General features: G+C 37.4%; 1 protein-coding gene across 2 annotated transcripts in view; it reads left to right on the forward strand.

Annotated features, from left to right (window-relative positions):
- Positions 1 to 23,829, forward strand: part of PIK3C2G (phosphatidylinositol-4-phosphate 3-kinase catalytic subunit type 2 gamma) — a 335,075-nt gene extending 311,246 nt beyond the window's left edge. For both annotated transcript variants that reach the window (XM_024733232.1, XM_024733233.1), the window contains 2 exons: positions 12,119 to 12,244; positions 23,513 to 23,829. In XM_024733232.1, the coding sequence (XP_024589000.1) occupies positions 12,119 to 12,244; positions 23,513 to 23,665 (279 nt within the window). In that variant the 3' untranslated portion in view covers positions 23,666 to 23,829. The remainder of the gene's footprint in view (positions 1 to 12,118; positions 12,245 to 23,512) is intronic.
- Positions 23,830 to 24,459: the final 630 nt, after the last annotated feature.

The following is a 24,459-nucleotide window of genomic DNA, read 5'->3' on the forward strand; positions in this document are numbered from 1 at the left end:
AAAGGATAAAGATAAAGGAATCAAAGCATACCACTACAGAAAATCATCAGTTTACAAAAGAAGACTGCAAGAGAGGAAGAGAGGAACAAGGGAACAAAAGAACAGCAAGAAAACAGTAAGATGACATGGGTAAGTCCTTACCTATCAGTAATTACTCTTCATGCAAATTGATTGAATTATCCAATCAAAAGACATAGAATGGCTGGTTGGTAAAAAAGAAAAACAAACCATGATCCAACTATATGCCACCTATAAGACACTTTCAGCTTTAAGGACACACATAAGCTCAAAGTAAAGTGATGAAAGAAGATATTCCATGTAATTGGAAACCAAAAGAGAGCGAGGTAGTTTTAACAGACAAAATAAACTTTAAGCCAAAAAATGGTAACAAGAGACAAATTCATTATATAATGATAAAGGGATCAAGAAGGTATAAGAAACATAAATATATACACACCCAACATCGGGGCACCAAAATATATTAAGCAAATACTGACATCTGAAGGGAGAAATAGACAATAATTTAATAATAGTATGGACTTCAGTACCCCACTTACAACAATGCATAATCCAGAAAGAAAATCAATATGAAAATCTTGGGTTTAAACCATACTTTAGGTCAAATATACCTAACAGACATACATATACAGAATATTCCACCCAACAGTAGCAGAATACACATTCTTTTCAAGCAAACACAGAACATAATCCAGATAGAACATATTATATTTCACACACACACACAAAAACTCAGCAAATTTAAGAAGATAAAATTCATACCAACAATCTCTTCCAGCCACATGGGTATAAAATATTTTTTAAAAAGATCTCAAATGAACAACCTAACTCTACATCTCAACAAACTAAAAAAAGAAGAACAAACTAAACCCAAAGTTAGCACAAAGGAAGAAATAACAAAGATCAAAGCAGAGATAAATAAAGAGGAGAAAATAATAGAAATGATCAATGAAACTAAGAGCTGTTTTTTTGAAAAGATAAATAAAACTGACAAACATTTGCCTAGACTAAAAAAAAGAGAGAGACTCAAAATCAGAAATGAAAGAAGAGAGATATTAAAGTGATACCAAAGAAATGCATAATCAGAAATTATGAAAATTATACACCAACAAATTGAACAATGTAGAGGAAATGAATACATTTCTAGAAATATACAACCTACCAAGACTGAATCACGAAGAAACAGAATATCTTAACAGACCACTAACAAGTAAGGAGATCGCATAAGTAATTAAAAACCTCTCAACAAAAAAAAAACCAGGACTAGAAAGTTTCACAGGTGAATTTTACCAAACATTAGCACCAATTACTATCAATCCTTCTCAAACTCTTACAAAAAATGGAAGAGGTGAGAACACTTCTGAACTCATTTCATGAGGCCAGCATTACCTTGATACCAAAACTAGACAAGAACACTACAAGAAAAGAAAATTACAAGTCAGTATCCCTCATGAACATAAATGCAGCAATCCTCAACAAAATATTAGTAAACTGAATTCAGCAATACGTTAAAAAAGTCATACACCTGAATCAACTGGGATTTATTCCAGAAGTGAACGAAGGGTTCAACATCCAGAAAACAATCAGTGTGATAGATCACATTAACAAAATGAAGGCTAAAGGTCATATGAGCACCCCAAAAGATGCAGAAAAGACATTTGACAAAACTCAACATCCATTCATGATAAAACTCTCAACAGGGAGGATATAGAGGGAGTGTACCTCAACATAATAAAGGACATGTATGACAAGCTCACAGCTGACATCATACTCAATGGTAAAAAATTGAAAGCTTTTCCTCAAAGATCAGGAACAAGACAAGGATACCCACTCTCACCACTTTTATTCAGTTAGGCAAGAAGAAGATATTAAAGGCGTCCAAATTGGAAAGGAAGGTGTAAAACTGTCCCTATTTATAGGTAACATGATATTACGTATAGAAAACCTTGAAGACTTCACAAAAAACTATTAGAATTAATAAATGAATTCAGTAAAATTGCAACATACAAATCAATATGTTTCCCTCGATATCCAAAAATAGAGCATTCCTACAAAATCTTTAGCAAGCCAAAATGGCAAAAATGAAGAAGCAATTATCTTAGGCCACATCTTGCTAACAAATTCACAGAATAAATTGAGATAAAGCACACATGCTAATAGACACAGGTCAAAGCTATGGTGACTTGATGCTGAGATGCTGAGTGTAGCTCTTGGGAAAAGAGCTTAGCAGTGCCCCTCTCACTGCTCAGTGTTCATGCTACCTCTATAACAGCTTGCTGCCCCCCAAAAAACACTGAACACTGTTTTTGCTTTTCACCTTTACTTGTAAAAATGAAAATCCTCTTCGGATTTTGTTCAATTAGCAAAAACAGGTGTTAATGTAAGTCTTTCTTAAAAGCAAAGTGGCCTAAAGCAAACTTCCAAAAAAGCAGAGAATACCTATATATAAAAATCACTTGTGTTTCTATACACTAATAGTGAACAATCAGAGAAATTAAGAAAACAATTCCACTTATAACTGCATTTAGCAGAATTAAATACCTAGGAATAAATTTAACCAAGGAGGTGAAAGACCTGTACACAGAAAGCCATAAGACACCAACATAAATTGAACAAACAAAAGTAAATGGAAAGATATTCCCTACTCATGGATTGGAAGAATTAGCATTGTTTAAATGTCCATACTACCCAAAGCAATCTGCAGATTCAGTCAATATTGAATCAGTCCGTATCAATATTCCAATGGCATTTCCAGAGAAACAGAACATACAATCCTAAAATTTGTATGGAACCACAAAAGAGGACAAATAGCCAAAGCAATCTTGAGAAAGAACAAATTTATGGCAAATGAGCCAAAACTATACAATGGGGAAAACCAGTCTCTTCAATAAATGGTGCTGGGGACAGTCACATGCTAAAAAAAGGAACTGGACCACTATCTTATACCATACACAAATATTAAGTCAAAATGGATTAAGGACTTGGATATAAGACTTGAAACCATAAAACTCCTAGAAGAAACATAGGAAAAAGGATCCCTGACATTGAGCTTAGTGATGATTTTTGGATTTGACACCAAAAATAAAGGCAACAAAAGCAAAAATAAACAACTGGGACTATATCAATCTACAAAGCTTTTGCACAACAAAGAAAACCATCAACAAAATGAAAAGGCAGCTTACTGAATGGGAGAAAGTATTAACAAATCATATATCTAGTAAAGGACTAATATCCAAAATATACGAAGACGTCATACAACTCAGCAAAGAAGCCAAACAAGCCAATTAAAAATGGAACAGATGATCTGAAAAGACATTTTTCCAAAGAAAACATCCAGATGGCCAACAAGTACATGAAAAGGTGTTCCACATCACTAATCGTCAGGAAAATGCTAATCAAAACCACAGTGAGATATCACTTCCCATGTAGAATGGCTATTATCAAAAAGACAAGAAATAGCAAGGGTGGCAAGGATGTGGAGAAAAGGGAACACTTGTACACTATTGGTGGAAATGTAAATTGGTGTTGCCATTATGGAAAATAGTATGGAGGTTCCTCAAGAAATTAAAAATAGAGCTACCATATGATCCAGCAATTCTACTTCTGAGTATTTATTCAAAGAAAATGAAAATACTAATTCAAAATGGTATGTGTACCTCCATGTTTATTGCAGCATTATTTACTATAGCCAAGGTGTGGAAGCAACCTAAGTGTCCATCAAAAGATGAATGAATAAAGAAAATGTTGTATAGACCCACAATGGAATATTATTCATCCATAAAAAGAAGAAAATCTTGTCATTAGTGACGTCATGGGTGTATGGACCTTAAGGGCATTATGCTTACTGAAATAAGTCAGGCAGAGAAAGATAAATACCACTAGATTTCACTTGTGTGTGGAATCTAGACAAAATGAAACCAAGCTCATAGATACAGAGGAAAGATTGGTGACGGCCAGAGGTCGGGGGAGGGGTGAATTGGTAAAGGTGGTCAAAAAGTATAATCTATCAGTTATAAAATACATAAGTCACGAGGATATAGTGTACAGCAGGCTGACTATAGTTAACAATACTGTGTTCTGTATTTGAAAGTTGGTGAGAGTAGATCTTAAAAGTACTCGCCATAAGAAAAACAATTTGGAACTCTGTGTGGTGATGGATGTAAACTAGACATCATAGTCAAATCATTATGTTGTACACCTGAAAGTAATATAATGTTATTTTAATGTTCTATTAATTATATTAAAGTTAATTATAAACTTCATTTTAAAAGTACTAATGTACTTTTAAGGACTGAAATATAAAATATCTAATATTTAAAATCTTGCTTGAGGGACTCAGGAAAAGAATGGAGATGATGGGAGGAAGGGTTGGTGAACTGGAAGATAGATCAAGGGAAATGATCCAGTTTAAAGAACATGGAGAAAAAAGATTGGAAAAAAAGAATAGAATTTTAGGGGTCTGTGAGAAAATACCCAAAGATCTAACAGTAGGTCACATTTTTTTTTCTGGACTCCCAGGACAGAAGAAAGAGATTGGGGCAGAAAAATATTTGAAGAAATAATGGCCAAAAACTTCCAAAGTTTAGTGAAGGACATAAATTTATAAATTTAAGTACCTTAGTGAGTACCAAAAGGAAAAACTCAAAGAAAAGCATGCATTTATATATTGTTCTCAAACTGCTAAAAACCAAGGACAAAGAAAAACTAGTGAAACAGCTAGAGAAAAACACTTGGCATATAGGAGAACAATGAAACAATGTAGGCAAGAAAAAATTGAAGCGAGAGACAGTGGAACATCATTAAAGTGTTGAAAGAAAAGAATTGTCAACTTAGAATTCTATAGCCAGGGAATATACCCTTCAGCAACAAAAGAAAAATACATATTCCAATGAAGGAAAGCAACAAGAATTTCATACCCTGGATTTGCAGAGTGAGTTTCCCAAAAGAAGAACCTGACATTCAGTCTATTGTTATCATCTTTGTTAGATATAGTTCATCCTTCCAGCCCCTCATAACTCAGTCCTGATGATCTGTTCCAGCATATTGGCCATAACACTCAGATTATTAACACCTCTACATCATATATCTTTATTTAAATCATGATAAAACTGTTTAGTTGGACAGGATGAAGACAAATATCTGAGGTATATGGGTAAAAAACTCATATTTTACCTCTAAATTACTAGTTTCTGCTTTTTGTAATCCATCTTTTTCCTATACTATCAAATTTAATATCATAAAGCTAATCTTCCATTATTTCATCTGTTCTTCACAATTCCTCAGCCATCTCTAACAAAGCATATTCTGTCTCTTTATCTGTACAGTTTTCTCAGCACTTGTGGATAGAGACTAGGGGTTAGGAAATTTGCAATCATTTAGGGTGGTTCAGTGCAATTGTAAAAAAAAAAAAAGAAAAAAAAAAAATTTAATTACCAGTTAACTTACAAACAGTTCTTCAGTATTTGCTATTGAGTAGATTGTGAAAAATAAATGAGGTTTAATGCCTTACTTGTTACATGTTATTAAGAAATGGAAAAACTTTTCAAACAAAACACTTCAGTGATAAATTCTGGAGCCATAATTAGAATTCTGGACTTTTAGAAGCAATTCAGTCCGTATGTATTGAGTCAGAAAAGGAATTCTATCTACTAGACTGTGACTTCTGTGTGGTTGTTAACTACATCAAGTTGAGGATTAAAATTAAAAAAAAAATATATATATATACACATACATATATATATATATAAAACACCAGATGATGATGCCAAAGAGCTTATTTCTTTGAAAGCAGAAACTATTTTTACCACTTTTCTGTGTCCTCTCCCAGACCATCCAAAGTGCTAGACACATGGCAGTTTGATTTTTGAGTTGATTTTTTTAAGAATTATTGGAAATCACCTATTGATGATAAAAGTTCTATTAAAGGCTTAAATTGGTGTGAAATGAAGCAGAAGACCATCCTAATTGAATTCATGAATACCTTAAATCGTCTCATTCTATATGAATTAACACACAGAAAGATTGGAAAGACCATTCCACCATTTCTTTAACTGAAGCATACAGCAAACCACATATCAGAAGCACTTTTATTGTACTTTTGTACTTTTGTTGTACATTGTCATTTTATAAAAAGACCCTCTTCATGATGGCTAGCCTCAGTTTCAGAACTGAAATTTGGCAGGCACATAGATGAGGAAAATGCTTTTTTATTATGTTGTTTTGTTTCTGGCATAGACCTCAGGTTTTGATAGTCCCATCATTTTTTAATCATTGTCAGTTGAGTTCTTCCAAAGCCTATATTATCTTATGATTGGAAACATTTAAGTTAAAAAAAACTTGATGGAAAATTCTCATAAATTATTCATCAAAAAGATAATAACCTATTAAATACAATTAAACTTTGAATTAATCTACAGACATTTCCAAAGTGTCTGATATTTTTAAACCATGTACCTTCATCACGTTCCTGATAAAATTTGATCTAGAAGTGCTCTTAATTTGAATCTGACAGTTTCCTTTGCATTCTTTGTAGAGTCTGTATAGGGTAGTGGTTAAGAGCATAGGCTTTATAGAAAAGCCTCTTAAATAAAATAAAGACAATACTGGCTCAAGGATTATTTTAAGAGAGTGCTTTAAATAAGTTAAATATTCAGTAGGTGGTAGCTATTATTACTATGTATGAAAAATACATATATTTCTCATATACTCATGTGAAAATACCAAAGAGTTGCTGGCATAGCCTACAATGTGAGATGGTTTTATTTACTTTACAAACAACTGCTTACTTTTTTTTCCTCAATTTTGATAAATTAACCATATTTTCAAGATACTTTCATTCATCATAAAAAAAGTAACATTGAAAACCATTTGAAATGCTGTGTGCAATGGGAGGCAAGAAATGAAGGCAGAAAATTGGTATATTTAATTATTAACAATATTATTTAGAAGTCAACATTGTGAATAAAGATTTACTAATATACATAATGTTTATAACCTTAAATAATAACCTAGCTAAGAATCCCCTATATTTCATTCTTCAGTTAAGAAAGAAGTCTCTTCCACCAGTGAATGCTAAGAATATCCTAAGGCTTTTCAACTAGAGGGACCTCTCTTTAAACAAACAAACAAACGAAAAAAAATTTGATTTCTCAGATGTCATTAAAGTCCTTTTGCTATCTGATAAATTTAAGAAATACAAAATAATTTTTAAAACTACTATAAATGCAGTAGTGTTTTTAAATTATAAAATTGTATTAACAAAAGCACCTATTGATATGTGAAAAAAGTAGTATAGTAGTAAACGTGTATGAGACATATTTATTTCCTCTGCAGGGAGTGCTTGGTGCTAATGTGGGTCCAGCTCCCTGCCTCCACACAGAGGTCCCCATAAGGCACTCATCCAATTAAATTGAGTGTACCTCTTTCTGTTTCTTCCATGTACTCCACAAAGCAGGACATGGAGGGGAAAACTTATAGGAGGTTGAGAGAGGGCATAGGAATGTAGCACAAAAATATGACTTTAGTTCACACTTCACCATATATTAACCCCCCAAGAAATTGTCAGGTCATCATTAGCTCCTAGAAGGAGATTTAAATAACCCACTGTGCTTATTGTTAAGGAGATTTTTAATGAGTTAGTGGGAGAAGTCTGGAGAGGTGGAGAGGACTATCACAGAAGAGTAAACACGGTCTCAGGAAGAGGACAGCAATTACAGATCAAGTCTCCAGGTGGAAGAAATGGTGACTAAGGATTCGTTCTGAGAAGAAGTACAAGTAATTATGTTACAAATTCAGTCTAGCCCCAGTTGGAGAAAAAAGGAGTAAGAAAATGTAGTAAGCATCTAATTGTGTAACATGATCTGAGAGGTGAGATAAAGTCAAAGTTTTCGAAGTGGAGCATTAAGATATTGGATGTAACAAACAGAACTTAACACATATATTCCTGATGCAATGATGTGCTTGAGAAGATCAGCTCTAGCAGAAAGATGCCTTCAAACAGCTTAGAGTTCAGGGTAAACACCTAGGACAGACCTTGGAAATAGACCCCAAGATACATCTTTTTTACCCTGCAGTGGGCTTTTTATTGTTTGGTTACAATAAGAAACATTGCAATAGGTAAGAGAAATTACTTAAATCTTAGGAAGTTAGGAAGACTTCTGGTTTTTATATTGCATTATAAATAATGATTCAGCAAATACTTATGAAGTACTTTCAAAGAACTAGGCACTATGAATATATAGCTCATTTAATTAGTAATTTGATCACTGTTTATTGAGTATTCACTATATGCCAAGTACTGTGTTAGGGACAGGACTCCTATAAAAGAAAAGAATGCTGTAAGAAAGACATAGCTATGAAAAGAAAGAAACGAATAAGGTAAAGGAAAGCCCAATCTCAAGTGAGGATTTAAAAATTTTAATTGGAGATTCAGAAACATACTGAAAGCTTAGGAAGAAAGAAATGAGGGTGGGGTTAATGTAGCAGGGTACAGTAACCAATGGAGCAAAACCCAAAGCAAACATGGGGGGAGGGGAAGTATGGAACAAGACATGGATTTTCCTTTTAAATATTTTCTTATCTCATAAGGAAGCTGACACATATATGAAACCATTTTTAAACATAGAAAATGGTAAGCATTTTAACAGGAAATCTAGAATATATAAAATTCTGAGTTAGTCTGAGCAAAAAAAGTCAAATTTGGATGACTTCACATCATCTGAGCACAGTAAAAATATTAGCCAGAATTCTAAAAAAAGTGGTAGTGCTGCCTGACTTCAATCCACCGTGAATAAAAACATCCTCTGGGTGACACAAGGAAACTTCTCATTGTTTGAGCCTCAGACTCAAGATGGAGCCTCAGACTAAGAACTCTGTAACCCCAAGCCTTATGACTCTTCAAGTCAAAGTGTTAAATCTTTGTGAAGATCTAAAACACAACCAGAGTAAAATTTCTGGGGTAAGATGGACAAGTAGGAGCTATTTAATCATTTTAAAATAAAATTTAATTCACATAAACATAAGGGCAAACAGTAAAATGAGAAGTGTTGATGAAAAGACATCTAGTGATCTCTTTAATAAATTAGATGAGATCTTTAAGGAGCAGGATACAGTGCCAGTAAGAAGAGGAAAAAGAAAAAGTGTTGATAAGACAGCTGCTACAGGGGGAGAAAGGATTCTCTTAAAAAGAAATGCATGTCTGCACTTAACAGCCGTGGAGGAAAGACTAAGTGTGCTGCTCAGATCGAATGCATCCCTGACTTAAATTGTTCTATTATTCTGAAAACAACAGGATATTCAAGGATCTTGTCAGACACTAATTGGAAACAGAAGCCCAAACCTTTAATTGCTAAATGCTTGGTGAAGGCTGGTATACAAAATACTTTTTCCCTTCTGTGATTGGGAGTTTATTCCTCGGTGGACTGCTTGAGTGTTTTGAGAAGGAAAGTGACAGGATCAAAGCAGCTTTACAGGAAGGTTAAATGCAACAGTGATATACAGGATGAATGAAGGAATGAAGTGGGAAGACTGGAGCATAAAAAAGTAATTAAAATCCAATTATAAGTTAGGAAATAAAGATCTGTGGTGACAGATGAACTAGGGCAAAAAGGGAGGATATTGATCTTGGTACATACTTGGATTTGAAAATCAATGACAAGGGAGACACTGGAGAAATGAAATTGTATCATTTAATGCAATTTTAACAAGTTGAAAAAATCTGTTTTGGAGTGGTGAGGAAAGATAGAAGATAGATTTTGGTTAGAGTATAAGGTACTTGTAACACTCTGCAGGTCACTAGGCTGAGATCCTAAGGATGAATTACAGATTCTTATTTGGGAGTCATCAGTGGTTCTCAGCTGGGGTCAGTTTTGCTCCCCAGGGGACATGTAGCAATGGCTGGGGACATTTCTGGTGTCACAGCTGGGAGGATGGTGCTATTGCAGTCTGGTAGGTGGAGGTCAGTAATGCTGTTAGACATCCTCAATGCACAGGACAGCCTACAGCAAAGAATCATTTGGCCCCAATGCCACTAGTACCAAGATTGAGAAACCCTGCTCATAAATGTCACAGTACATTAGGCATATCTTGTCCAGTCAATGCATTGTAGTGTATTCTTGTTCAATTTATAGAAAATAAAAATAGAAACAAGCATTTATTGAATCTTACTCTATTTCAGGCACTATACTCACATTACATGGTTTATTTAATTTTTTGAATGCTTTGAGACAGATATCACCTTTATCCTCATTTAACAGGTTAGGAAACTGATCCACAGAAAAGTTATCTACCAAAAGCCACATGGCTGGGAAATTTGGAGGCCCAGATTGCAACCAAAAAGTCCTTTTCCAGAACCATGATTCTAACCACTAAGATGAAACATACAATGATTATAGGTATGGTATCCTCAAGCCCAGTGCCCAATGGTAGAAAAGAGAGACAGTTACACAGAGCAAAAACATTTTTCTCCCTTCATTTTTCTCACACACATACACACACACAAATCAACTCTCAAATATTAATAGCAATGTTTTTTTCTGTATCACAGAAAATTCCATTGTGCCATTGATACATTTCAGAGCTCCTCCTGGGGGAGGGTTTCACGTGGGACAGGGATACCTTGAGCACCATCTGAAGCAGCAGGTTTGACAATCTTAGCGTTTTGACATGTGGGTGTGTCCAGATGTATTTTATCTAATTTGCGAATAATAATAAAGAGCCAGACTTTCCTAATGACATAATTTTCACCATGTAAATTAGAACGGAATAAAAGTCCTATAATAATATATGTCACGTTTTCTTACTTTCCAATATGCTTTTCTGAATGCCAAAGAAAGATATAAAATTAAAGCTAACGACATTGGGGGTGTCACTGGATGTTTACATGTGAATGGCGCTGTGATTCAGAATATAAAAGTATTTGTTGGAAATTACTGATTTAATAGTTAGAATGTATTCACCAAGAGAACCATTTAATTCCTCAATTGTGACTTTCAAATCATCCACTTAAATATAAATTACACAAGCATTTCTCATTTTATCAAACTAGATATGCATAGTTTTTTAGTACAATTTGTTCTCCATTTGGTCACAAAGCTAGAACCCATTTCTCTGAAGTACAGTGGTTTCCAAATTTTTAAAACAGTGTACTCATTCTTCAAATTTATTAAGAAATAAAAATATCCATAAGAAAAAAGTGGAAAAGGAAGAGAGACATTCTGAAACCAGGATAGGGGAGCAGGGGTGTTAGGATAGAGAGAGGGGGTCCAGAGATCTACTCATTTGGCATCATTGATCTACCCATCAGGCAGAAACTTAGGCAACTTTGGGAGCCCCACAGAACACAACTGTAAAAGGATTATCCAATATATTTTAGGATAATTTAGATAATAAAAATATTATAACTCTTAAAGTCTTATAAGTATATTAAACTTGTAGGTCTAATTGATATTTTTCTGTTTGAAAATGTGATATTATATAATATGCATTTACATGTCATTAAATGCTACATCTCATGTGCTAAACTTGAATTATTTATTTTCAAGTGGTGTACAGTCTCCTGAGGCACTCAGTTTCTGTCTCTGCCTGTGGGTTATATTCATCTCTTGACCATTTCTGTCAAAAACGCAAATTTAGCTAGTGGGAACATGCTATAAAGCACAGGAAGCCTAGCTCGGTGCTATGTGACGACCTAGATGGGTGGGAGGGAGGTCCAAGAGGGAGGGGATATATATATACATAGAGCTGATTCACTTCATTGTACAGCAGAAACTAACACAACATTGTAAAGCAATTATACTCCAATTAAAAAAATGCAAATTTAGTTTTTACTATAAAAAGCTAGAGCCAATCACATTTAATGGACTTTTAAATGTAGTTCTCTGACACAATACTTAATTTAAGATGGACAGTTTTACTCTTTTAAACTGTATTTTGGGATTATTTTTGAGCAATGATGTATTTCTTTTGATTGTTCTCTTCTTTTCTGATAAACAGTGACTGAAATAAATCTTGATCCTGCCTTTGGTCTAGAGAGTTAGTAGCTGTGTACTTGTTTTCTATAATAGTGATGCACATTAATACTTATAACCATTTTCCTTTGCAGCATCTCCCAGATGGCTCCACGCCCAGCGCACATGTTGAATTTTATCTTTTACCATACCCCAGTGCAGTTCGGAGGAGGAAAACAAAATCTGTTCCAAAATGTACCGACCCCACTTACAATGAAATTGTAAGTATGAGTCAACTCTTGTCCAGTCGTTTTGTATTTTTCTTACCATTTTTCAGTTTAACCAAATATGGAAAATTTACAGTAATTGGCAGCATTATTCCATAAAGGGAAGTCATTTCCCAAAATAGCCACTGTCTGCTGATCACAGTTCTTGATGCTATAGGAACTGGAAAATACAAATACTGCTTTCAAAGTGCTCATGAACCAAGTTTCAAATTTGTGGCTAGCCTCCAGCGAGAGCCCAAGACTTTACAGCATTTGTTTCACCTACTAACATTATCCCTGACTCTACCTTATTTTCTCTAACAAGTTTTTCTTTACCTGGTTTTCCTTACCTAATAACTTTATCATAGTCTAACCTGTGTATAGCAATAAACTTTATAAAATCTCTTTTGAAAAATATAAAGAAGTACAAAGTGCAAATTATATTGAAGTTAATTTATATTATATATAGCTCTCTAATTCATTTGTAGTATATGATTTGAACATCTGATCCCCTAATTCTAAGGCAAACCCTACATTTATTCTCTTGATTCCATCCTTTCCCATCTCCTCTATACCTTGCTCACTTAATTATTTGCTCACCTTTTCTTAAGGCTGTCTCATCCACTGGATCCTCAACTCAGAAATCTTAAAAAAAACAAAACAAAACAAACTCTTCAAGTTAGCCTTTCTAAAAGCATCCAGATTTTCTTTCCCTCGCTATCACCTCCAAACTTTTGCAAAATTAACACATTTCCTGCTCTCAGTTCATCACTTCCTTCTCACCCTTTAATCCTCTGCAATGTGGATTCTGACCCTGACTGATGCTGTTTTATTTAAATGGCATCAAAAGACTCCTAATTGCTCAATCCAATGAGCCATCAGGCTCTCCTCTCCGGAACAGTTAGACGGCAGCACTGTTAACTGCTTCCTCTTTCTTTACACCTCCGTTTTGCTTCTTAAGTTCTACCTTTTCTCTTTTTTTAATCAACATAATTAATTTTTATTGGAGTATAGTTGCTTTACTATGTTGTGTTAGTTTCAGCAAAGTGAATCAGCTATAGGTATTACATATATCCCCTCTTTTTTGGATTTCCTTCCCATTTAGGTCACCACAGAGCATTGAGTAGAGTTCCCTGTGTTATACAGTAGGTTCTCATTAGTTATCTATGTAAGGTCGGATCTTAAACGGCACCGCGAAACAAAGGAAAGCTTCAAGTGAGCTTTATTAGGGAGCGCTCCCGGGCGAGGTTCACTGGTCCGAGAGAAAGGGGCCAGAAAAGTCGCGTCCAGTACTGGATGAGGGGAACTGTTATTGGGGTAAAAGCAGAAGGCGGCTTGCAAGGGGAGGGGGTGGTTTGCTATACAGGGTAATTCCTTATTTGGTGAGGATACAGCAGGGCCAGGTGTTGGTTGGTCTGTTGTGGAGCGTAAGCCCATTTTCCCTTCCCGTCAGCCCCATTGTTTTCTGGGCAGGAAGTTAGAGTCTCTTGTTGATTCTCAGAACAGGTGAGGTCGTTATGTCCCAATGCCTCTCCTACCTCGTACTGGTCGATGTTTTCTCTTACCCCCCGGGCCTTCTTTCACCCGGGCCAACGGACCTTACATCCCGACATCTTTGATGGATTGGGGCGACGTTTTGTCTCTGGCTACTTCCTGCATGAGTGGGGACGTCGTTGGGGGTCGGGGGCCCGGATTTAAGGAGAGCCAGTGGGGGGTTCTGTAGGAAGAAGGGTGTAAGGGCCGAGAAGCATCTGGTTTGTGGCTACTTAAGAGACTTCTTCCATGCGCCTGCGAAGGAACCTAAGAAAACAGGGAGCAAACATAAACAGGATACAAATAAGAAGTAGGGAGCCCAAGATTGGTGTTAGCCAGGTAAAAAAGGTGGATTGCCACCAATCGGGAATTGGGGAGGTGGACTGTTGGTGTTTGCGTTGGAGTTCACGGATAATCTGGGTGCGGTCGGTTGTTAGACTTTTTGTGGTAGGGGTAAGGTGGAGGCCCAGGTAGGTTACAGAAGATACAGATAACTGAGCCTTGTCTGGGGAGACCCGATAACCGTGAGAGCCAAGGTACTTGAGGAGATCTGCGGTATGTTGTCTAGAGCGGTTAAGAGATGGGCTGCAAAGGAGGAGGTCATCTACATATTGGAGGAGTATGCTGGGGGTAAGGGAGCAGGAAGTGAGGTCCCGTGCCAGCGCCTGACCAAAGAGATGAGAGCTGTCGCGCAAGCCCTGGGAAAGAACTGTCCAGGTGAGCTGGCTGGAAGTATGAGTATCCGGATCCGTCCAGGTAAAGGCAAAGAGGAAATAGGAGTCGGGATGTAGGGGGATAATGAAGAAGGCATCCTTGAGATCCAAAACCGTAAAGTGGGTTATGGATGGGGCAATATGGGAGAGCAAGGTGTATGGGTTCGGTACTACCGGGTGGAGAGGAATTATGGCCTCATTGATTATTCGGAGGTCCTGGACCAGGCGATAATCTCCAGAGGCTTTGCAGACAGGCAGGATGGGGGTGTTGCAGGGAGAGTCAGTGGGGATAAGAAGTCCCTGATTTAGGTGTCTGGTGATAATAGGTTGTAGGCCCCTAAGGTGAGTCTCGGAGATGGGAAATTGGGGCCTTGACGGAAACTTGGAGGGGTCCTTTAGGCGGATGAGAACAGGGGAATGGTGTGTTGCTATTATAGGCTTAGAAGTATCCCAAACTTGGGGATTGATTGGGTATGGTGTGGTTGAAAAAGGAGGGCAGGAGGGAGAGGGTTCTAGAGATAGACCGAGAAGAGGAAGCAGGAGCTGGGAGGAGGGGACTTTAGGGTCAAGTCTGACCAGCTGGAGGGAGGCTCCTAAGTAAGAGAGGATATCTTGGCCTAAGAGGGGAACCGGGCAGGATGGCATGATTAAAAAGGAATGAGTAAATGGCATCCTGTCAAGATTACATGGGAATAAACCGGTTTGAAATGGGGAGAAGGATTTGCCGTCAATACCCATAACCGAGTTCTGGGAAGGAGAAACTGGCCCGGAATAGGTAGGCAGAACCGATTAGGTGGCCCCCGTGTCCACCAAAAATGAAATGGACTTACCCGCCACCTGTAGCGTTATCCTGGGCTCGGCGAGGGTGATGGGGTACTTCGAGTCCGGGCACCGTCAGTCGTCAGCCAATCCCAGCAGTTCGAGTGGCAATGGCGCAGGGTTGGCCTGCCCCCCGCCTGGAGACACTGAGGGAGGGCCAGTCGTAGGGCAGTCACTCTTCCAGTGGCCCGTTAGCCCGCAGCTGGGACAGGGCTTAGAAGGAGGTTGGGGATTGGGACATTGGCGAGCCCAGTGGCCTTCTTTTCCACATTTGAAGCAGGCCCCTGGCGGGGTTGCCTTCTGCAGACCCCGTGGATGCTGTGATCCATGGGAGATGGCCGGCCTTAGGGCGGCCACAAGAGCTTGGGTTTGGAGAGCCACCTTCTGGTGCATCCGAGCCTGTCGGCTGGATTCTGCCAAATCCTTACGGCCATTTTAGACTTTAAAGGCCATTTTTACCAGGTCTTGAATAGGGGTTTGAGGGCCGTCCTCTGCCCGTTTTAATTTTTTCCGAATGTCTGGGGCTGATTGGGTAATAAAATGGGTGGTTAGGACCGCTGCCCCTGCCGGTGTGTCGGGATCCAGCCGGGTGTAGAGAGTTAAGGCCTCTGTAAGGCGATTGAGAAAGATAGCTGGGTCCTTGGGTTATCTCTTTTAGTTTTTCAAAATTGACTACCTTATGGGCAGTAGCCTGCATGCCAGCTAGGAGGCATTGAATCATGAGATCACGTTTACGGCGACCATCTTGGCCGTCCTGATAAGTCCAGCCTGGGTCGGTGCCCGGTACAGCGGTTACGCCGACTGGCATAGGATTATCAGTAAGGTGGACATGATCTGCATGGTTTCGGGCAGCAGTTTGAATTCTTTCCCTTTCGTCTGGGGTTAAGGTATAGGACAGAACCACGAAGATATCATGCCAGGTTAAATCATAAGCTTGAGAGAGATAGCGGAACTCCTTAATGTAGCGGGAAGAGTCAGCAGAGGAGGAACCCAATCGTTTTTCTATTTGAGAGAGATCTTGGAGGGAGAAGGGGACGTGGACTCGGACCAGTCCTTCTGCCCCTGCTACCTCCCTCAGTGGACAGAGGAGGTTAGGATCCTGAGAATCATGCGAACGTGTGTGTGCGCTAATTGGTGAGGGGAGGGATGTGGGCAAAGGAGCTGACGGCGGTGGCGGGGGAGCAGTGGGAGGAGCGGCTTCAGGGGAAGGGGGAACCGCTTCGGGGTAGGGGGGGGGAGGTGTAAAGGGGGGGCAGCAAGAGATTCGGGGGGGTCGGTTAAAGGAGAGGAGTTTTCGTCGGAGGGAGTTGGACATAGTAGTGTATACATGTCAGTCCCAGTCTCCCAGTTCATCCCACCTGTCCTTACCCCCCTTGGTGTCCATATGTTTGTTCTCTACATCAGTGTCTCTATTTCTGCGTTGCAAATAAGTTCATCTGTACCATTTTTGTAGATTCCACATATAAGCAATATTATACAGTATTTGTTTTTCTCTTTCAGACTTATTCATTGAGTTCTACCTTTTCTTAATTCCCTTCTATCTTCTCTAACCACTCTCTCATTTTCCTTCATTGCCATTCTTCCTCTGAAAATATTTGCTGGAGTTCCATGACCTACCCTCATCTCTTGATATATACACTCAGAAGTACCTTATGTATCTACAGATTTTCATTTATCACCTGTAGGTTGCATCTGAATTTATTCCTCAAGCCCTGGCTTCTCTCCCAAGCTTTAAACCTGTACTTCTATTAAAGAGCCCCTTTAGGATGCCTCCTACACACTTTTAAATCAGGCTTTCCTCCTCTGTTTGCCATCTCCTCGGAAGAAACTTTCTAATGACATCACCCTCTCCCTCACTCACAAGTCCAGTTAATCCCCAAGTTTTGTCAGTTCTACTTGTGCAGCCACCTGCCTCTTCAATCCATCTTCTCCTCTATGTCCCATTGCTACTTCTTTGTTTGAAGGCCTGGCAACTTTGGCTAATATAAGAGCCACACCTATCAGCCTCCTATCTTATGTTTTTCAATTAAATCATTCAAATTTCTATCTAAGATGTCAAAAACTACTCATATTTATTATTCTCCTACCTTTTTTCAAATGTTCCTTATTGCCTACTGAATAATATCCAAAACCCCAAGTGTGGCATTCACAGCCTTTCAAATTTGACTCAGTAATTTTCCTGAGCTGTCTCTGGAGCAATATCATCCTTATATACTTCTTCAAAAAAATTTTTGTTTTGAGGTAATTGTAGATTCACAAGCAGTTGGAAGAAATAATATATAGAGAATTCAAATACCCTTCAACCACTTTCCTGCAATGGTAACACTTTGCCTGAGTACTGACAATATCACTACCAGGAAATTGACATTGATACGATCCACTGTCCATATTCCGATTTCTCCAGCTTTACATGTGTTCTTATGTATATGTGTGCATGTTTAGTTCTGTGCATTTATATCACACGTGTAGGTGTGGTCATCCCCACAGTCAAGGTACAGAACATTACATCACGGTGATTCCTGGTGCTACCCTATTATAGCCGCAGACACTCTTCTCCCTCTAACGCCCCATCCCCAAACCCTGGCAACTATTAATCTATTCTCTATAACTTTGTCATTTCAAATGTTATGTAAATGGAATCATACAGTTTGTTACATTTTCACTTACCATAGTTCCCTAGAGATCCATCCAGGTAGCTGCATGTATCAATAGTTTGTTCATTTTCACTGCTAAGTAGTAGTCATGGCATGGAGGTATGACAGTTTAACTGTTTACCAATTAAAGGACATCTGGGTTATTTCTGGCTTGGGGCTATTGCACACAAAGCTGGTGTGCGGGCTTCCCTGGTGGCGCAGTGGTTGGGAGTCCGCCTGCCGATGCAGGGGACACGGGTTCGTGCCCCGGTCCGGGAAGATCCCACAGCCGCGGAGCGATCTGGGCCCGTGAGCCAGGGCCGCTGAGCCTGTGCGTCCGGAGCCTGTGCTCTGTGACGGGAGAGGCCACAGCAGTGAGAGGCCCACGTACCGCAAAAAAAAAAAAAAAAAGCTGCTGTGCACATTGATATATAGGTTTTTGTGTAAACATAAGTTGTAATTTCTCTAAGCAAATGCTCAAGATATAATTACTAGGGTATATGGTAATGCTGTACATAGTTTTTCAAGAGACTGTCAAACTGCTTTTCTATACCATTTTACACTCCCACCAGCAATGTTTGTGCCAATTTCTCTACATCTTTGCCAGCATTTAGTGTTATCACTATATTTAATTTTAGTTCTTTTGAAAGGTATAGAGTGATAGCTCATTGTGGTTTTAATTTGCATTTATCTAGTAGCTAATGATGCTGAATTTTTTTCATGTGCTTTTTTACCATCTGCATACCCTCTTTCATGAAATGTCTCTTCATGCCTTTGTTCATTTTCTAATTAGATAGTTTGCATTTTTCTCATTTTTACTGTTGACTTTTGAGATTCTTTATATACAATGGATAATGATCCTCTGTCAGATGTGTGGTTTGCAAATATTTTCTCCCAGTCTGTAGTTTGACTTTTCCTGCTTTTCTCACGGTTTTTCACAGAGTAAAAATTTTCAATTTTGATGAAACCCAGTTTATCAATTTTTTTTTTCTTTTGTAGACTGCATATTTGGTGGCAAGTCTAAGAACTCTTCACCTAGCACTAAGTTCTAAAGATTTTCTCCTATATTTTTTCTAAATGTTTTATAGTTTTACATTTTACATCTAAGTCCATTATTCATTTTTAGTTGATTTTTGAAAAAAGTGTGAGGTTTAGGTTGAGGTTCACTTTTTTTGCCTATGAATGCCAGTTATTTCAGCACCATTTATTGAAAAAGCAATTCTTCCTATGTTAAATGTCTTTTGCACCTTTGACAAAAATAATAAGGAACGTTTGTTTGCTCATGCCCTTCCATTGCCCCATACTTAGTCATATTCTCAAGTCACATCAGACAGCTTGTCATTCCCTGAATAATCCCTATGACCTCTGTGATAGAGCTCATGTAGCTGTTCACTCTCCTGCCCTTCTCTGCCAACTTTGAGGTTTACCTCAAATATGTACTCTGTGAACCAGTCTCTCTTCCCTGTCTCTTAGGCCACATTTACCATCTCTTATTTATTCCTACACAGACTTTTTTCTTCTAGTACATTGAAAACTTCTTGAGGACAAGGAAAATGTCTTAGCTTTCTTAGTATCTTTGAAACTTAGCTACTTCTAAAAAGATCTGTGGAATTAAATATTTGGGATAGTTTTATAAATGACACTTTATGTGTACATGTATAAAATGTATCAAACTAAAAAACTATCAAACATTTATACATATTCAAATAATAGATACTTTAGTAAGGAAATATATTTTGACATTTTATATTTGTCATGATGTCAACAACTAGAGGTATATACCTCCCAACTATATATCCCTAGTTTCCATACGTTCTGGGTATAAGACCCCCCCTACATCAATATAAAGAAACTTCTCAGACTGCATGCTGTACTTCAGCATTTGTATCTAAGGAAACACATAATGATGAAAAGCCACTAACAATCCAGGAGTTTAAATAAATTTGTGTTTTATTTATCTCAAGCTATATGTACTATAAATGCACATGTGTGGAGATTATTTTATGATGCTTGCTGTGTCCATAAATTGTCTCACGGCTTGCAATAATTCTGAGTCCTCACACATTCATGGCCCATTGATTAGAAATCAATGCAATACTTTTCTCCATCAGCACATACTTGTAGCTTGGACACACAGTGCTTATACACTGAACACATTTAAAATTGTTTCAAAAACAATAGTTCAGGGCTTCCCTGGTGGCGCAGTGGTTGAGAGTCCACCTTCCGTTGCAGGGGACACGGGTTCGTGCCCCGGTCCAGGAAGACCCCACATGCCGCACCACCAGGGAAGCCCGAACCATTATTTTTTTAATGATTCATTAGAAATACAGATTCTATTTTAAAACAGAATTATATTGTTATAGTCAATGTATGTTGTACATTGTATTCCTTTCTTTTTTTCTATTGAAGTATAGCCAGTTTACAATGTTCTGCGAATCTCTGCTGTACAGCAAAGTGACTCAGTTATACACATGTAGACATTCTTTTTTTCATATTCTTTTCCATTATGGTTTATCACATGATATTGAATATAGTTCCCTGTACTATACAGTAGGACCTTATTGTTTATCCATTCTATATATAATAGTTTACATTGTATTCCTTTCTTAGATATTATCCTACTTAATTAAATTACCCTAAACAGTGTTTTTCTACTTGATGTGACAGTTTCAGACCTACAAATTCAATGTTTGTCAGAAGGCAATGAAGACTTGACACATGCCTATGGGTAAAAAGTATTATAAAGTGAAATTAAAAGAGCTGTGCATTTTTGGTTCTGTTTATATTAAGGCAGAATACATATTAAATCATTTGGTGAAAAGACTCAAAGAATATAATCATCTGTGTACTTCTCTAGCATTACCCACTAATTATTCATTGCATTGGAAGAAAAAAGCACTTATTTTTTTTAAACATTATGGATGCAGTAAAGCAATTAGAACAGATATATATATACCTTCTATAATGTACAATGATTACATGTTTATAAAACCTCAGTCACTTTCAGGAAAATAGCTTCTGCATAATGAAGCACAGGGAAAAAAATCCATAAAGCAATATAAGCTTAGGAGTTCAAATGTTTGTATTTTAACCAGGAAGGCAATTAATTCCTGTCATTTATTAAAGAATTTCAGCTTGTTAAATACCTGGGAGACTCAATATTGTGTACAACTGTTATCTCCAGTCAGGGAAGGCAAAATACCAAGAAACAGCTGTTCTTTTTTTGTGTATTTGATGGATCTTTTTCAGCTGTAATTCATTAGTGTTTACTATGTATCAGGCTTTGTAATAAGGCTTATATTCATTATCTCATTTATTCCTTCTCACAATGCCAGAAGGTAAATATTATCACCATATTCGAATGAGAAAACACATTCAGATGGCCCCCAACTTAGGAGGGCTCAACCTGAAACTTTTTTTACTTTACGATGGTGCAAAAGAGATATACATTCAGTAGAAACCATACTACAAGTTTTGAATTTTGCTCTTTTCCCAGGTAGGATACTCTTTCTCCTGATGCTGAGCCACAGCTCCCAGTCAGCCACGCAATCACGAGAGTAAACAGCCAATACGCTTACAACCACTTGGTACCCAGACAACCATTCTGTTTTTCACTTTCAGTACAGTATTCAATAAATTACATGAGACATTCTGAGCACGTTTAAGGTAGTTAGGCTAAGCTATGATGTTTGGTGGGTTAGGTATATTAAATGCATTTTTGGCTACAGTATTTTCAATTTACCATAGGTTTATCAGGATGTAACCCCATTGTAAATGGAGGAAGAACTGGAGTTGACAACAGATTTATATAAATATGAATCATTGATACTGATATGTTTCTTAGAAAGTTACATCTTTAGCACTAATTTATATGATTCACAGAGTTCTTAAACCAGACTTTTCCAAAGGCCTAATGCTTAGAATTATTCCATTTTTCTTCACACACACTAACACTTTGAGGGCCCTTTCGTCTACTTTCTCTGTAAAATAGGAGATAAGTTCATCTGCCGAACGTGTTGTGGGGAGGAAAATGGAGGATAATTTAGACAGTTCAAAATTACCACTGTAGAGAAAAGGAAAGGAGCTTACTCTGAAGTCCTGGGAAGATAAGCGTTCAGGAGACAAGAGTGGTTCACGGAGTCCACGTTGAGCATCCCTTTGCGATGAAAGATGAATTACATTGGTAGGCTTTTGAAATTTTTAAGGCAGCCCTTAAAATCCTTTACTATCCAGGGGAACTCAATAAATTAAATGGAATAATTTGAATAAGCTTTCCTAGAAATTTAAAAGGTAATCTCCTGTCTGGAATGGGAGCAGCATTCTGGAAGAGTCGGTAGCCAGGAGATGTCACAGGAAGCAGGGTAGACTGGATTAGCGTATTATATTGTATCTCATTCCCTTGATTGAATTATTATTTACTTTATAAGTAAATCATTGTTCTGAGCAGCTAACAGATTGATATTGCATGGAATTTCACTGATAAATTGATGGGTTCGTAAATGGTAGGCAAATGCAGTACGATGGGCTAGAAATTGCATCCATACACACTGAGCAGGCCTCACAGTGGATTCCAAGGCCTTTCAATTTGTTTCCTCTGATTCTTTTTTGCATATATAGAGAACGCTTCTGTCTATCTTGTAGTTTAGCTGTAAAAAGCAGGCATGTTTGTATCATCATATGAAACTCCTCCAAATGTGTTATAAGGAGTTTCCTTGGCAACCATGTTGGATCTATACACAGCTCTCCCCTCCTTTGATTGATGTATAACTAATTTCTTGATAGTACTACACTTTTAAAGCTTCTTTACCACTGCAGGCACCCAGTGGTAATGCCTGTGACTTATTTCTTGGATATTATAAAACACAGCTGAACACCTCTCTTTTTTAAAAATAGTTACATGACTAGTAAGTGAAAAAGAGAAAAATACAAAACTATACACACAACATAATTACAGCTCAGATTCTTAAAAAGTAATTATATATAGAAAACAAAAAACACATCAAAATGATTATCTCCTAATGGTAGAAATAGAAATTTTTCCTTTCTTTTTTTGTTTCATCCCCATATTTTATTTAATGAGCATATATTTTCATAACTAAAAATTAAACAATTTTAAATAAAGTAACCATAGAGCGACTGCTTCACATGTAGAAGGAAATACTGTACTACATTAAATTAACACACGGACATCATGGAGATTGGTCTGCTTTCCTCATTAGCCTTCAACAAAGACAGACAGTGTTCAAGGTCCCATGTTGCACAATAAATCCAAGGACAGTTGAAAGGTGACAGGTATTTAAATTTATTCCTAGAGAATGATTTACAGTCTTATTAAATTTGGGATAGACAATTTTTAATGGAATCAGAGTAAATTCTAAGCTTCTTAGAGAAATATTCTGTCGTTAAACTCCTTTATGTTAGCAGAACCTTTCGCTCTTCAGAATTGGAGTTAGAAATGAAAGATTCTAACATTAACCTATCCATTCCAAGGTACAAGATATCAGTGTGCAAATATTTTTGTTAAAAGCAGTATTTTTTAAAAGATGCATTTAAGCGTATCTGACTTTTATTCTCTCCCTTTTTAGGTAGTATATGATGAAGTCACAGAGCTCCAAGGACATGTCTTAATGCTTATTGTAAAGAGCAAAACCACCTTTGTAGGAGCAATTAATATCCAACTCTGTAGTGTCCCACTCAAGGAAGAAAAATGGTATCCACTAGGAAACAGTATAATTTAAGCATTGCTATGAACATATGCATTCATTACTCGTATTTCTTTCACTTTGGGGCCTCTCTATCACAAGATCAGGACATTTTTGTTATCAAAGATAGCATGGTGGGGACTTCCCTGGCGGCGCAGTGGTTAAGAATCCACCTGCCAATGCAGGGGACACGGGTTTGATCCGTGGTCCGGGAAGTTCCCACAGGCCGCGGAGCAACTAAACCCACGCGCCACAGTTACTGAAGCCTGCGCGTCTGGAGCCTGTGCTCCGCAAAGAGAAGCCACCGCAATGAGAAACCCACACACCGCGACGAAGAGTAGCCCCCGCTTGCAGCAACTAGAGAAGGCCCTCTCGCAGCAACGAAGACCCAGCGCAGCCAAAAATAAATAAATTAAAAAAAAAAAGAAGTAGCATGATGGTGTACTAAGGACACAAAGAAAATAAATCAGAATCAGTCTTTTATAGTTAGTTATTCTCTACCTGTGTTTCATTGTTTTCTTAGAACCTTTTTTCCAATTGATTGTGTAAAATTCAATGTATAAAATAAAAAAAGGACATTTAATGGGTCTCTCAAATCAAACATGCGTTCACGTTTTATGTGCCTACAGTTAAAAGCAATACTTTAAATGTATTTTCCAAAAAAAGACAAGCGATAAATAAATCTTATCAATTACTTCAAGACCTAAGTATATCTGTTAACAAATTTTTAAAATTTGAATTAAATATACATACCTACATATCCACTTATAATCTTATTTATTAAGGGGATTAGTAAGCTCTAGAAGAATGCTGTATTAATTTCTGTCAGA

This window comes from Neophocaena asiaeorientalis, unplaced genomic scaffold (genome assembly GCF_003031525.2).
Source record: "Neophocaena asiaeorientalis asiaeorientalis breed wild unplaced genomic scaffold, Neophocaena_asiaeorientalis_V1.1 scaffold150, whole genome shotgun sequence".
NCBI classification, from domain to species: Eukaryota; Metazoa; Chordata; class Mammalia; order Artiodactyla; family Phocoenidae; genus Neophocaena; species Neophocaena asiaeorientalis.